Source organism: Myotis nattereri (genome assembly GCF_964212035.1).
Source record: "Myotis nattereri genome assembly, chromosome: 6".
Taxonomy (NCBI): domain Eukaryota; kingdom Metazoa; phylum Chordata; class Mammalia; order Chiroptera; family Vespertilionidae; genus Myotis; species Myotis nattereri.
The window spans coordinates 75,722,983-75,735,489 of record NC_138081.1 but is presented as its reverse complement, the minus strand read 5'-3'; the positions used below and the strand labels follow the sequence as shown (position 1 = coordinate 75,735,489).

The 12,507-nt window shown below is 40.0% G+C and overlaps 1 protein-coding gene across 1 annotated transcript in view; it reads right to left on the bottom strand.

Moving 5' to 3' along the window:
• Positions 1 to 12,507, bottom strand: part of MAP3K5 (mitogen-activated protein kinase kinase kinase 5) — a 177,385-nt gene that overhangs the window by 83,906 nt on the left and 80,972 nt on the right. The window contains exon 7 of the mRNA XM_081093870.1: positions 10,881 to 11,051. Coding sequence (XP_080949996.1) covers positions 10,881 to 11,051 — 171 coding nt within the window. The remainder of the gene's footprint in view (positions 1 to 10,880; positions 11,052 to 12,507) is intronic.

The following is a 12,507-nucleotide window of genomic DNA, read 5'->3' as shown; positions in this document are numbered from 1 at the left end:
GATTGTGTTCAAGGGTTGCTGCATTAGGACTGCATCTGTCAGCGGATTGCAAGCTGGCTCTCAGCACCTGATTATGGAGTGATGTCTTTAGAAGAAAGCCTTACTTCACTTCTGGCATCTGCGCTGAGACGTTCAACAAAGTCAAGAATAACGGAAATATTCCTGAGCTGGTTATTTCTACATAAAGAACATGTACTTGCTATCAAAGAAGAAACTAAGCTCAAGTCAAGTTCTTCCTATTTAGCTGTCATTTTCCCTCTCTGTGATCTAACAGCTGTGATTCTTTCTGAGAGACATACAAGTAATTAAACTGAATTTCATGGTGCTTTACATCTCTAGGGATATTTCTGAAATTATCATTTTTATAACCCAGAGGTAAAGCAGTACAGCATTAGAAAAAAGCTATTGCCAGATTACTTTGTTCATTCATCTGAAAATGGTGGGGCCCTCTATTTAATTCAAACTATGTATTTGTATATATTCCTTACAATAGAAAAGTCAGAAAGAAAATAAAGAGCCCCAAATTGTTTTTCACTATGTTTTTCCAGTCCTTTTATTATGTGCATACTTCCCTCCCCCCAAAAAAGAGAATCATGCTCTTTATAATCTTTTAAACTTCGATATATTAAAGATTTTTAAAACCACAATTTCCTTCTGGGTATATATCCAAAAGAATTGAAAGCAGAGAACTCAAAACAGATATTTTTGCACCAGTGTTCAATAGCAGCATTATTCACAATAGCCAAAATGTGGAAACAACCCAAATGTCCATCGATAGATGAATAGATAAACAAAATGTGGTGTATACATACAATTATTCAGCCTTAAAAAGAAAATTTTGACACATGCTACAGCATGGATGAACTCAAGAGAACATCATTATAAGTAAAATAAGCCAGTCACATACCCAAAAGACAAGATTCCACTTATATTACTAGGGTAGTCAAATTCATAAAGACAGAAAATAGGATGGTGGTTGCCAGGGGTTGGGATAAGGGGAGAAAGAATAGGAAATTGTTAAACAGATATAGAGTTTGAGTTATGCAAGAGGAGGAAAGTTTTATATGGAAAGTGATTATGGTAGCACAGCAATGCAAATGTACTTAATTTCACTGAATTACATGATCAAAAATGGCTAAAATGGTAAGTTTTATGCCATGTATACAGGGTAAAGGTGAAAGCAGGTTTACAGTTGTTCATATGGAAAGTAATACAATAATCTCTCTATATATAACACTAATATGCAAATAGCCCAAATGGCAGAACAACTGAACAATCGGCCGTTATGACATGCACTGACCACCAGGGAGCACGTGTGGAACATGGCAGGCATTGGCCACAGTGGGATGGTGGAGCAGGTGAGTGGAGGCACCAGACCAAGGCGGGGTGCCAGTCATTGTCATCAGGGTGAGCCTCTGGCGGTTACTGAAAATTCTTTGCTCCTGTGCACAACAGTCCCGCCAAGCGCTCACACCTGCTTCTGGCACCAGCCCCACTTGTACCCGCTGCCAGCGCTGGAGCCACCCACTCACACCCGCTGCCGGTGCCCAGCGTCGGTCCCAATCGCCCCTGAGGGCTTCTCCACCTCCCCCTGCTCCTGAGGGGCAATCAGGGCAGCAGCTGCAGCTTGCACTTGCTGCTGGCACTGGCCCCAATCGCTCTGTGCCATCAGTGGGTGCGAGTGTTGGTCAGTGCCATCAGCGTGTGGGTGGTGGCGGGAGCAGGGATGCCGGCAGATGGGGGATGGGGGGTTGCAGTGGGAGGGGCCTGGCGGGGGCCGAGGATGGACTGAGACCCGCCCCTGTGCCCACCACAGCCTCGTGGCCCACAGTTCCTTTTAAGGTGCATGAGTTCATGCACTGGACCCCTAGTTACTAAGTAATAATACAAGAATAAACTGTTTCATATTCTCACAACTAAAAACCTACTTTTGTCTCAAACTGTACTTTTATCACCAAACCCCTCCAAATCTGAATGAATGACATTCCATCACATGGGGATGTTATCCTTCATTTGGACATTTAGGTTTCTTCTAATTTTTTTTCATCATAAAATTCACTGTTGTATACCTATCTTTGTTTCTGTATGTGCTATTTCTTTAGGATGGTTTCCAAAGGATATTAAATGGACTAAAGAACCTGAATTATTTCAAAGCGCTTGATGCACAATGCCAAATTGCTTTAGAGAAAGGTTTTACTAATTAATATTCCCCAGAGAAGTATAGGAGAGCCACTTTCCCATTGCACCCATGTCAAAATAAAGTATTCTCATCTCTTTTCATCTTTGCCAACTGATCACAACAAGAAAGCACAGCTCAGGGTTTTAACGTACACTTGATTGCTCCTGAGAATGAACAGTTTTTGTATGTTTATGATCAATCTAAACTTATCCTTGCAATAACTGCCAATTTTCTCAGCTTAAAATGCAAAACCCAGGTTTTAAGAAGATTGGGGAGATAGATGGAGACACTTCTGGGAATGCTCTGAAGAGGAGATAGAGGTGGGGCCAGGGGCTTAAACTTAATCAAAGCTTTAAGGATATAAAGAACAGTAAAGATTTAGGGAGTTTTGTTGTTTGTTTAACAACAAAACTATGGGGGCAATCTAAACACTTAATAAAAAGGAATAGTCATATTATCAATTACGGTTAACTGTTCAATAAAATGGACTCACTAAGCAGAATCTCCAGGGATAATGAACATAGTATTGTGAAAAGCTCCCAACTGATATGATGTTTAGCCAGGTTTCCATATTCTCCCATATTCTCCTTTTTCAGCATAATCCTGGAAAACTTCCAATTCTCTCAGTCATCCCTCTGACAACTATGTTACATAACTCAAGCTTTAGCTGCTCTCTCTAGGTGCTCAATACTTGTTAGCCACAATTAGGAAACCTCCACAACGACATATTAAATATTATCATTCTTGCATTTCAACTTGATCATGCTGTAACAGAGCTTCATCCAACCTATTTTCCGCTGAATGCAGTATTAAATCAAGGTCAAGGTATCGATGTAGCAGGGTCCTTGTTTACAAAGCAACCATGGGCGTACGGTGTGTTTTACCCAAGTCTCCAGGTCATCCTAGAATTGCTGGCCCTTTAGGAGCCATCTACGCCTGCACACCAATGAGCTGGGAGTCATGCTGAGTCACTAAGAACTCTTCAGGCTTTGTGTTCTAAAAACAAAAATCATCCAAAAATGGGAAACTCAGCTCATAGACACAATAAAAAACTAAACAAAAAATGATGTCAATGGAAAAAGGATGAGATAAAACTCTGGGGGGTATACAGGGTAGTAGAAATAGAGATAACACGGAGAAAGATATCTTAAAGCCAATAAAAAGAATAAATGACTAATCTGGCAAATGGAAACTAGACATAGATCTTTATTTGTAGGTTGATTGGTTTGTTACATAACTCTTCCAAAGTAAAGCCACCCCCACTAATAACATAAAAACTGAAGTGTTACTGGCACACACTACTGTTTGAACAGCACCGTCACTGACGTAAAAGAAAATTAGTTGATAAGGCAAAGCTGTCTCAGGTTATTATGGAAAAATGAACACATTAATGCTAAAAAAAAAACCCCAAAAATCCTTAATGCATTTAATTTCCTGCCTATAGATCTATTTTTGGCATTACAACAGGAGAGACATGGTTATGCTAATACAGTACGGACACCTATTTTGTTTTCAAACTTCTGAAAATGACTTAAGAATGAGAATATCACCCCCTTAAGAATGAGAATATCATCATCTCTAAAACCAAGTCTGAGTCCAATCTCTGCCTATCCCTCATGACCCCACGACAGCCCTGGCATATGAAATTCAAACAAAGCCTGTATAAAAGTATACAGAGACTCTATAACTTTTCCATCAGCTACAATGTTTTTCTTTCTCCAGAGGGAAAGAAAACTCTTAGGAATGTTTTAGGAAAAGGGAATTTTAATCTCATTAATGTCCATTTTGAACAGGGATAAATATAACAATATATAAAAAATGCAAAACATTCTCACATATTATATACTAAGGATATAACACCAAGTGCCTACTATTCTAGGACGTTAACATATATTGCTTTATTTAATCCTCACAGCAGACCACTCATTCCTCCTAAAGTGATCAGCTAAACCAGTTGTAATAACTTTGCCCATGATCTGTGTAGTATTGGGCTGATGATGAAATACTAGAAGCATGAAGAAATGTAAAGACAGTCTGGTGTAGGGTTCCTTTCCCCTATTTCTTAATTTTATTTTTCAATTACAATTTATATTCAAAATTATATTAGTTTTAGGTGTACAGTATAGTGGTTAGACAATAATATACTTTACAAAGTGCTCCCCCTGATATTTCCAGTATGGCGTGGGTTTTTATGAACGTGTTTCCCAGCCCTAAGACAAAAAATACAGAAAAGGGTGTCTTCCTTGCATCTCCAGACGTTGCTGTAGCTGAATTGGGTTTATGCCTGAAATGGCTGTAGGCACCTACAGCACTAATGATGGAAAAGACCTGGCCTAGTTTTTTAAGCTGCTGACTCAACCTATGCCAGACCAAGCCCTATTTCGGAACTTCATGTTTTGAAAGATCTATTTCCTTTTTATTTAAATTCATTGGAGTAAGTATTCTGCTACTTAAAGGATGCTAAGTACATTCTAACTCATCTAGGTAAGTATTATTCTTATTTTTTAAATTAAAAGAACAACAACAACAGAATTTCCGCCCTGGCAGTGTGGCTCAGTTGGTTGAGCATTGTCCCATGCATCAAAAAGGTCACCAATTCGGTTCCCAGTCAGGGCACATGCCCAGGTTTTGGGCTCAATTCAATGTTCCTCTCTCACATAGATGTTTCTCTCTCTCTCTCCCTCTCCCTTCCTCTCAATCAAAAATCAATAAAATATATATATTTGTTGTTGTTGTTGTTGTTGTTGTTGTTGTTGTTGTTGAATCAGAATTTCCTAAAGGTTAAGTAATTTGCTTTAGTTTATACTGAGTGAATTTTTATCTCCTGTCAGTTTCCCAAAAGTTCATGCCTCTTCAATAAAATGGTACAGGCATTCCTGGAAATGCCTGTTTCTGAAATGTAATGAAAACAACACTGGATTTGAAAAAACACACACCTAGATTTTAAATTAAAAAAATATATATGTTTTTTAAATTGATTTCAGAGAGGAAGGGAGAGATAGAAATATCAATGATAAGAGAGAATCACTGATCGGTTGCCTCCTGCACACCCCCTACTGGGGGTCGAGCCCAAAACTCAGGTATGTGCCCTGACTAGGAATGGAACGACACTAAATCACTGAGTCACATAGGCTGGGCTAGATTTGAAATTTTATTAGTCACAGGACATCAAGAAATTCACTTAAGTTCTTTGCGTTTCAATTGCCTCAGATGTAAAATGGGAAGAAAAATGTCTGCTTTCCCTAAGCCTTCAATATAACAGAATGTTCTGAGTGAGTCCCGCTGCATGGAAACTCAGCATAACTACTTCATAGTTATTTTGTTTTTAAATTAGGTTAAAAAATTGTAGACATAATCTTGGCAGTGAACTCTCCATGACCCTCCAAATCATGGTCCATAATATTTCCTTGGGTCATTCCGGTTCAATCTGCCACTTCAGAAACTCGTGGCCTGTTTTTAGGGTGTAAATCTAGGCTATTGGGTCACAATATTTCATACTTCCAAAGTTGAATATCCTGCCAGGTTCACTCTCTTCTCTTGCTCTTTATTCCATACCAGTCCACAATATTCTCTAGTAAGACTTAATGAGAAGCACCACTGCTGCTTTCTTTAGCTTATATAAATAACTGTATAGTGAACAGCCATGATAAAAAGCTACAATCTTTTAGTAACTGAAAGCTAACCTCAGTTTATCCAGAGATCAAAAAGGCATTTTTCAGACCTTAACTTATTTTAGACACCCACAAGAGAGCTTCAGTGAACAAAATTAACTAAGGAAGTGACAATGAGAAACATCAAATGTTAGAGCACTATTTTTTTAGACTTATATCAGCAGGATGTGTTCATTCAAACCATTCGCCTCCATCCAGGCAAACTTCAGAAAATGTAAACTATAAACTTTTTTTATGAAAATAAAGAAAACTTTATTTTCTATTTTTGCACAACTCACCCTCTCTTCTAGATAAGACTCAACAATGAAAGTTTGTTTTAACATATTACAAGTCTGCAAACTTTAAATATCTAAGCTATAAACATTTTTCTTAATTTTCTATTTTTGCATTCTGAGCCCCAGACCTGCATTAGAGGTTAACCTAGAAGTAAAAGGGTGCCTTGGCACAGTACTTGTACCAAATACAATGCTCAGCATGTAAGACGTTCTCCCTCCAATGTAGGAGGGACATTGAACTCTGTAATGATGTTAGAAAGGGGAACTGCCAGAAAGACTCTATGAGTCATTGAAATCACAACTGCTTGGGACTGTTTTTCTACTATGTTGAAGATCTTATCCTTAAACTTTCTGTGATCAGTAGACTGCTGTCTGTTCAAGCCAACAGAAAATGAGTCAGGCCAGGGAGAGTGTCAGTGGGAAGAGCCCGCCATGACATCCCACTCCTTATCCCAGCATCAGGGTTTGACAAGTGGAAACCCAGAGGCTCTAAAAGGTCAGTTGAAACATCCCTTCGGGACCCATGACTCAGGAAATGTGGTATCCAGGGTAAGTATGGTCAGGAAGCCTAATAACCTCGATGATACCCTTTGTGTCAGCACCCTGACAAGGTGCTTTTACTTCTCAGCCCTAAAAGAAATGGAGCTTGGGGACAAGGCCAGCACACCAACACGCATGAGTGGGTCTGCAGTACTGCGGGAGTTGGATCAAAACACTAAGAAACACCGAAGTAGCTGTACAGTGAGAGGGCGTGGAAAAAAACACCCATGCTAAAACGGAGGGAAACCTTCTTAGCAACCATTAGGGCAAAAACACATAATGACAATAGTGGCAGGTTATAGATAAGTAATCTACAGTAAAAGTGACATTCTTATGTTACTTAATAAATCAGTGAGTGACACACACAAGGTCAATAAAGAGCAATTCCTAAGGACCCTCCCATTAAAAGGCTTTAAGTTCTCACAGTCTTCCCTGTTCTTCCTAGAAAATTAGTGGATACCTTAAAATGAAATAGAAATCTGACATCTTCAATTTGACCTGAAAACCTTGAACACAGAGCTCCTTTGAGAGACCGTTAATGTTCCTAAGCTAAATGGGAACCATAAAAAAGGAGCCAGAATCTGGAAGTATAGAAAGCTAAAACAAAAGTACAACCAGAAAAAATTGTTCCTTACCTAAACTTTATGTGACCTGGAAAGCTCTCTGTAGTATAAATTGTTTGGTTTTCAAATGGGGAAACACTTCTATTTTATTCCTGTGCACGATGCTCACTAACTTCATAAGAGATGTTTTCTATTTAAATTCACTGGCCATGAAGATCAGGCCTTTAAAGATTACTTCTGCATTTCATTATCACTACCATATCAAAGCATTTATATTGGCACAATGCTTCAAATGTAAGGTTCTAATTTTCCTACAATTAAGAATTTTCTTAAAGTGTAAATCTTCCAGCAATGGACTGCATAGTAACATTCCCTTCTTGTAAGAAGAAAATTTGTTAAGAGAAAATGTAAAACTCTCTGGGTTGTAGTAAAAATTTATTATACGAATGTAAATGTCCAAACAAAAGCTTTCTACAAGGACCTAAGAAAATCCTGTCCCTAAATTGTCCTCCCTGATTATAATCCACTATCCTAATTTCAACTCCCCTTTAAACTGCTGAAATGATAAAAGACTTTAAAAGTTAAGATTTCTGTTTCATAACTTTAAAAATTTATGGCTATAATGGAGGGACTCCTGAAGTATGTCAACCTCCTTTAATATACTCTTTAATCAGGGGATATTTTAGGAATGCTTTAGGAATATTAAGAAGTACAAAAGAATAATATAAGAAACACCCTCACATACCCATCACTCAGCCTAAAAAGTAAAATGTCTTAAATATTCTTGCAGCTGCATGTAAATCACTCCATGATCCTTTTCTACTCCTTCCCCACTGGTAACTAATATACTGAACTGGGAATTTAGGATGTAAATTCAAGCATATACACTTTTCTTAGATGTGTATGATTGCTTTTAAAGTTTCTATAAATGATATTGTACTCTGTGTATCCTTCCATTTGCTTATTTTGCTCAACATATTTTATATATGTATACTAGGGGCCCGGTGCACGAAATTCGTGCACTGTGTGTGTGTGTGTGGGGGGGGGGGGGGCGGAGTGTCCCTCAGCCCAGCCTGCCTCCTCTCACATACTGGGAGCCCTCAGGTGTTGACCCCCATCACCCTCCGATCGCCTGGTCGGCCCCTTGCCCAGGCCTGACGCCTCCGCCAGAGGTGTCAGGCTTGGACAGGGGACCCCCATCTCCCCCCGATCACTGGCTCTGGCCCCCGCCCAGGCCTGAGGCCTCTGGCCCAGGAATCATGCCTGGGCAGGGGACCCCCATCTCCCTCTGATCGCTTGCTCCACCCCCCGCCCACGCCTGACGCCTCTGACCCAGGCTTCAGGACTGGGCAAGGGGACCATCATCTCCCCCCAATCCCCGGCTCCGCCCCCCACCCAGGCCTGATGCCTCAGCCAGAGGAGTTGACCCTCATCACCCTCCGATCACCAATCACCGGATCGGCCCCTTGACCAGACCTGAGGCCTCTGGCAGAGGTGTCAGGCCTGGGCAGGGGACCCCCAGCTCCCCGTGGTTGCAGGCTCCGCTCCTGCCCAGGCCTAACGCCTCTGGCCTAGGCGTCCGGCCCAGGCAGCGGGGATCTGCAGTGGCAGCGGGGGGCGCCGCGATCGTGGGCTTCGCTTTAGGCCCAGGCAAGGGACCCCTAGCTCCTGGGACTGCCAGCTTCGACCTTGCCCAGCTCCCATCGCTGGCTCCCCCCCTACTTCCTGCTATCACTGGCCAGGGCGGCAAAGGCACCTGATTCTCCGATCATGGCTGGGGGGCAGGGCAAAGGCGGCCCCAGGGCCGCCTTTGCCCTGCCCCCCAGCTCTTAGCTCCCCACTGGGTTTCAGATCACTGTCAGTGGCAGGGGGCTTCTTCCTGTTTTCCCTTTTGCCTCCCTGCATTGTGCCTACATATGCAAATTAGCCGCCATCTTGTTGGCAGTTAACTGCCAATCTTAGTTGGCAGTTAACTGCCAATCTTAGTTGGCAGTTAATTTGCATATAGCCCTGATTAGCCAATGAAAACGGTATCGCCATACGCCAATTACCATTTTTCTCTTTTATTAGTGTAGATGTGTGTGTGTGTGTGTGTGTGTGTGTGTGATATGACACTTTTATGGAGAGAAACTTAGAGTTCCCTTAGGGAAGTGGTTCTCAACCTTCTGGCCTTTTAAATACAGTTCCTCATGTTGTGACCCAACCATAAAATTATTTTCGTTGCTACTTCATAACTGCAATGTTGCTACTGTAATGAATCGTAATGTAAATATCTGATATGCAGGATGGTCTTAGGCGACCCTTGTGAAAGGGTAGTTCAACCGCCAAAGGAGTCACGACCCACAGGTTGAGAACCGCTGCCTTAGGGTGTATAACTAGGAGTAGCTCTCCCAGACCACAGCCCTAGCAGCTGGTGCCCGGGACTGTAGGGAGGGCGGCTTGTCCCTCTGCTGAGCCGCTGCCTGGCTGGTCCCCATTCCTCTCTCCCCAGTGTTGTGTCTGAGCTTCGATGGCATGATGGCTTGAGGGTGTGACAACCATTTGCATATTAGCTCTTTATTATATAGGATAAACAGTATAAAATGGTATATCATTGTTTTAGATTGCAGGTAAAGCATCTTTTTTATATGTTTTAAAAATGTTTATTGGCCATTTGTGATTCTGCTTTTGTGTATGGCCTGCTCATAGCCTATGCCCATTTATAACATTTTTTATTAAATATTTTAGGAGTTTTTTATATAGATTCTATATTGGTAACATGCATTGCTCCCTATCTGGGGTTTATTTTTTCACTTTGTTGATATTTCTATTTTTATTCATATATTTACCATTTCCAGTGCTCTACCTATATATCCAACTTTCCATCTGGCATCACTTCCGTTCAACCTAAAGATTTTCCTTTAAACATTTCTTGTAGTAAAGGTCTGCTGGCAACAAATTATCTCAGTGGTTGTTTTTTTAATTTAGAAAAGTCTTTATTTCACCTCATTTTTGAAAGCATTATCACTGGATATAGAATTATTGGTTGACTGTTTTTTTTTTTTCTTTAAGCACTTTAAAGATGCTATTCCATTGTCTTTTGGTTTCACTCTAATGAGTAGTCAGGAGGCACTCTTTCCCCTATATACAATGTATCTTTTTACCTAAGTTGTATTTATGATATTTTCTTTGATTTTCTTAGCAATTCTACTATGATGTGATGAAGGATGCTTTTCCTTTTATCCTGCTTGGATTTTGCCCAGCTTCCTAGATCTGTAGGCTGTCAAATTACATAAAAAGCCTGCTGAGGATAATTACATCTTTAAAGTATCAAGTCTTCTCATCCACAAACGTGGTATATTTTCCCATTCATTCAGCTCTTCTTTCATGTCTTTAATAAACCTTTATAAATTTTCCACAAACTTATATTTCTGTCATATTACATATAAAATGTCTTTTAAAAATTATATTAAAAATATCTTTTCATCTAATGTACCCCAATTTACTCTGCCATATTCAATGAATTTCATCAAACTTGTTTACTAAAGCTATAAATTCTAAGGTTCATTTCATAACACATAATCTAAATGATAATAACAGTAATGTAACTCTTCAACTTGCAAACATTTTTTTATGTCATACATTTGTCAAGCATCTTCTCCTCCGTACTCACCAAAAAGCTCCATTGTCTCTACTTTCAGTGTCCATGAAATTAGAGTCCAAAAATATGTCTTTGTAGATTCGACCAACTAGGCAATACATATCTGAAGCAACTTGCCCTTCACTTTCCACCAGGGGAATCATAATATCAAGAGCTTTTGCTCTATCTCCAGGGAGATTTCTCCTAAGGTAGGGGGAGAAAAACATCAGTTTCAATACAGATTAGGTCAATTATCTTTTTTAAAAAATATTTTTATTGATTACAGAGAGGAAGGGAGAGGGAGAGATAGAAACATTGATGATGAGAGAGAATCATTGATTGGCTGCCTCTTGCACGCCTCACACTGGGGATTGAGCCCACAGCCCAGGCATGTGCCCTTGACCAGAATCGAACCTGAGACCCTTCAGTCCACAGGCCGACACTCTATCCACTGAGTCAAACCAGGTAGGGCAATTATCTTTTTAAAATTCTAATATATTGATTCACACTAGGCAGAATAAAAACAATTAGACTTTGAAAGTCCTCTGCAAGCCTCCGTCCCAACCCTTTCTGTTTTTTAATCCTACTGCTTGTCTCCTGGTTCTAACAAGGATCTCCCTTGAATTGCTTTTCTGATAACGGTGATGGCTTGTTCTTACCTATCCATAGTCCTTCCAATTTCCCTGCAGTCTATATGCAAGTTCAAGCTGGTGACGTGAGATTAGGAATGCAGTTTGTGGCCCCAAATGGAGCAGAGTCAACTAATCCAAACAGGGACAAAACTCCGACTTTAGGTTTTAATGGCTTTTGCTCCAAAACACTGAGCAAAGTAATTCACAGACAATACCAACAAGTCAACTTTAACCCAAGGATTGCCTGATTTCTATGTGTGACCAATCAATTATTTAAAAAGCTGCTTTGTGTAGCTCATTCTAAAACAGCAAGTATGTATGTTGTGTGCCATGATGGGGACAGAAGGGAGAGAGGCAGGACTAGAAGCAGCAGTATTAGTCCTGGACCTAGAAGATTAATGGATACATGATCTATGATTATAATTAGGTGTGTTCAGAGCAGTCCTAGTGAAAATATTATCTGGTTCAAAATACGTTCACCTAGACATAACTACCCTTAAACCTATTTTAGTCAATTTAAAAATATACATATTTTTATTGATTTCAGAGAGGAAGGGAGAGAAAGAGAGACAGAAACATCAAAGATGAGAGAGAATCATTGATCGGTTGCCATGTGCATGCCCTACATTGGGGATCAAGCCTGCAACTCAAGCACATGCCCTGAGCGAGAATTGAACCATGACCTCCTGGTTCATAGGTCGCCACTCAACCACTGAGCCATGCCAGCCGGGCCTATTTTAGTTAATTTTTGCGTGAATAACCACTTGGTATTGAGTATGTTTGCTTAAAGTAATATCATATTCATGTAATTTAAAAAATTCTAAAAACATGTAAATAGCAGATATAACCTTTGACAGAGAAGAATTTTAAGGATTTTCTTATTAAAAGATTGCAAATTTTTTATTACTAACAAAAAATCATAAAATAATAAAAATTCATGCTTCCTATATTTTACATGGTTGAAGTGGAAATATTAATACTGCATTCTTATAGGGAGTGGTTGCAGGGCTAAAGCAAAAAAATATACC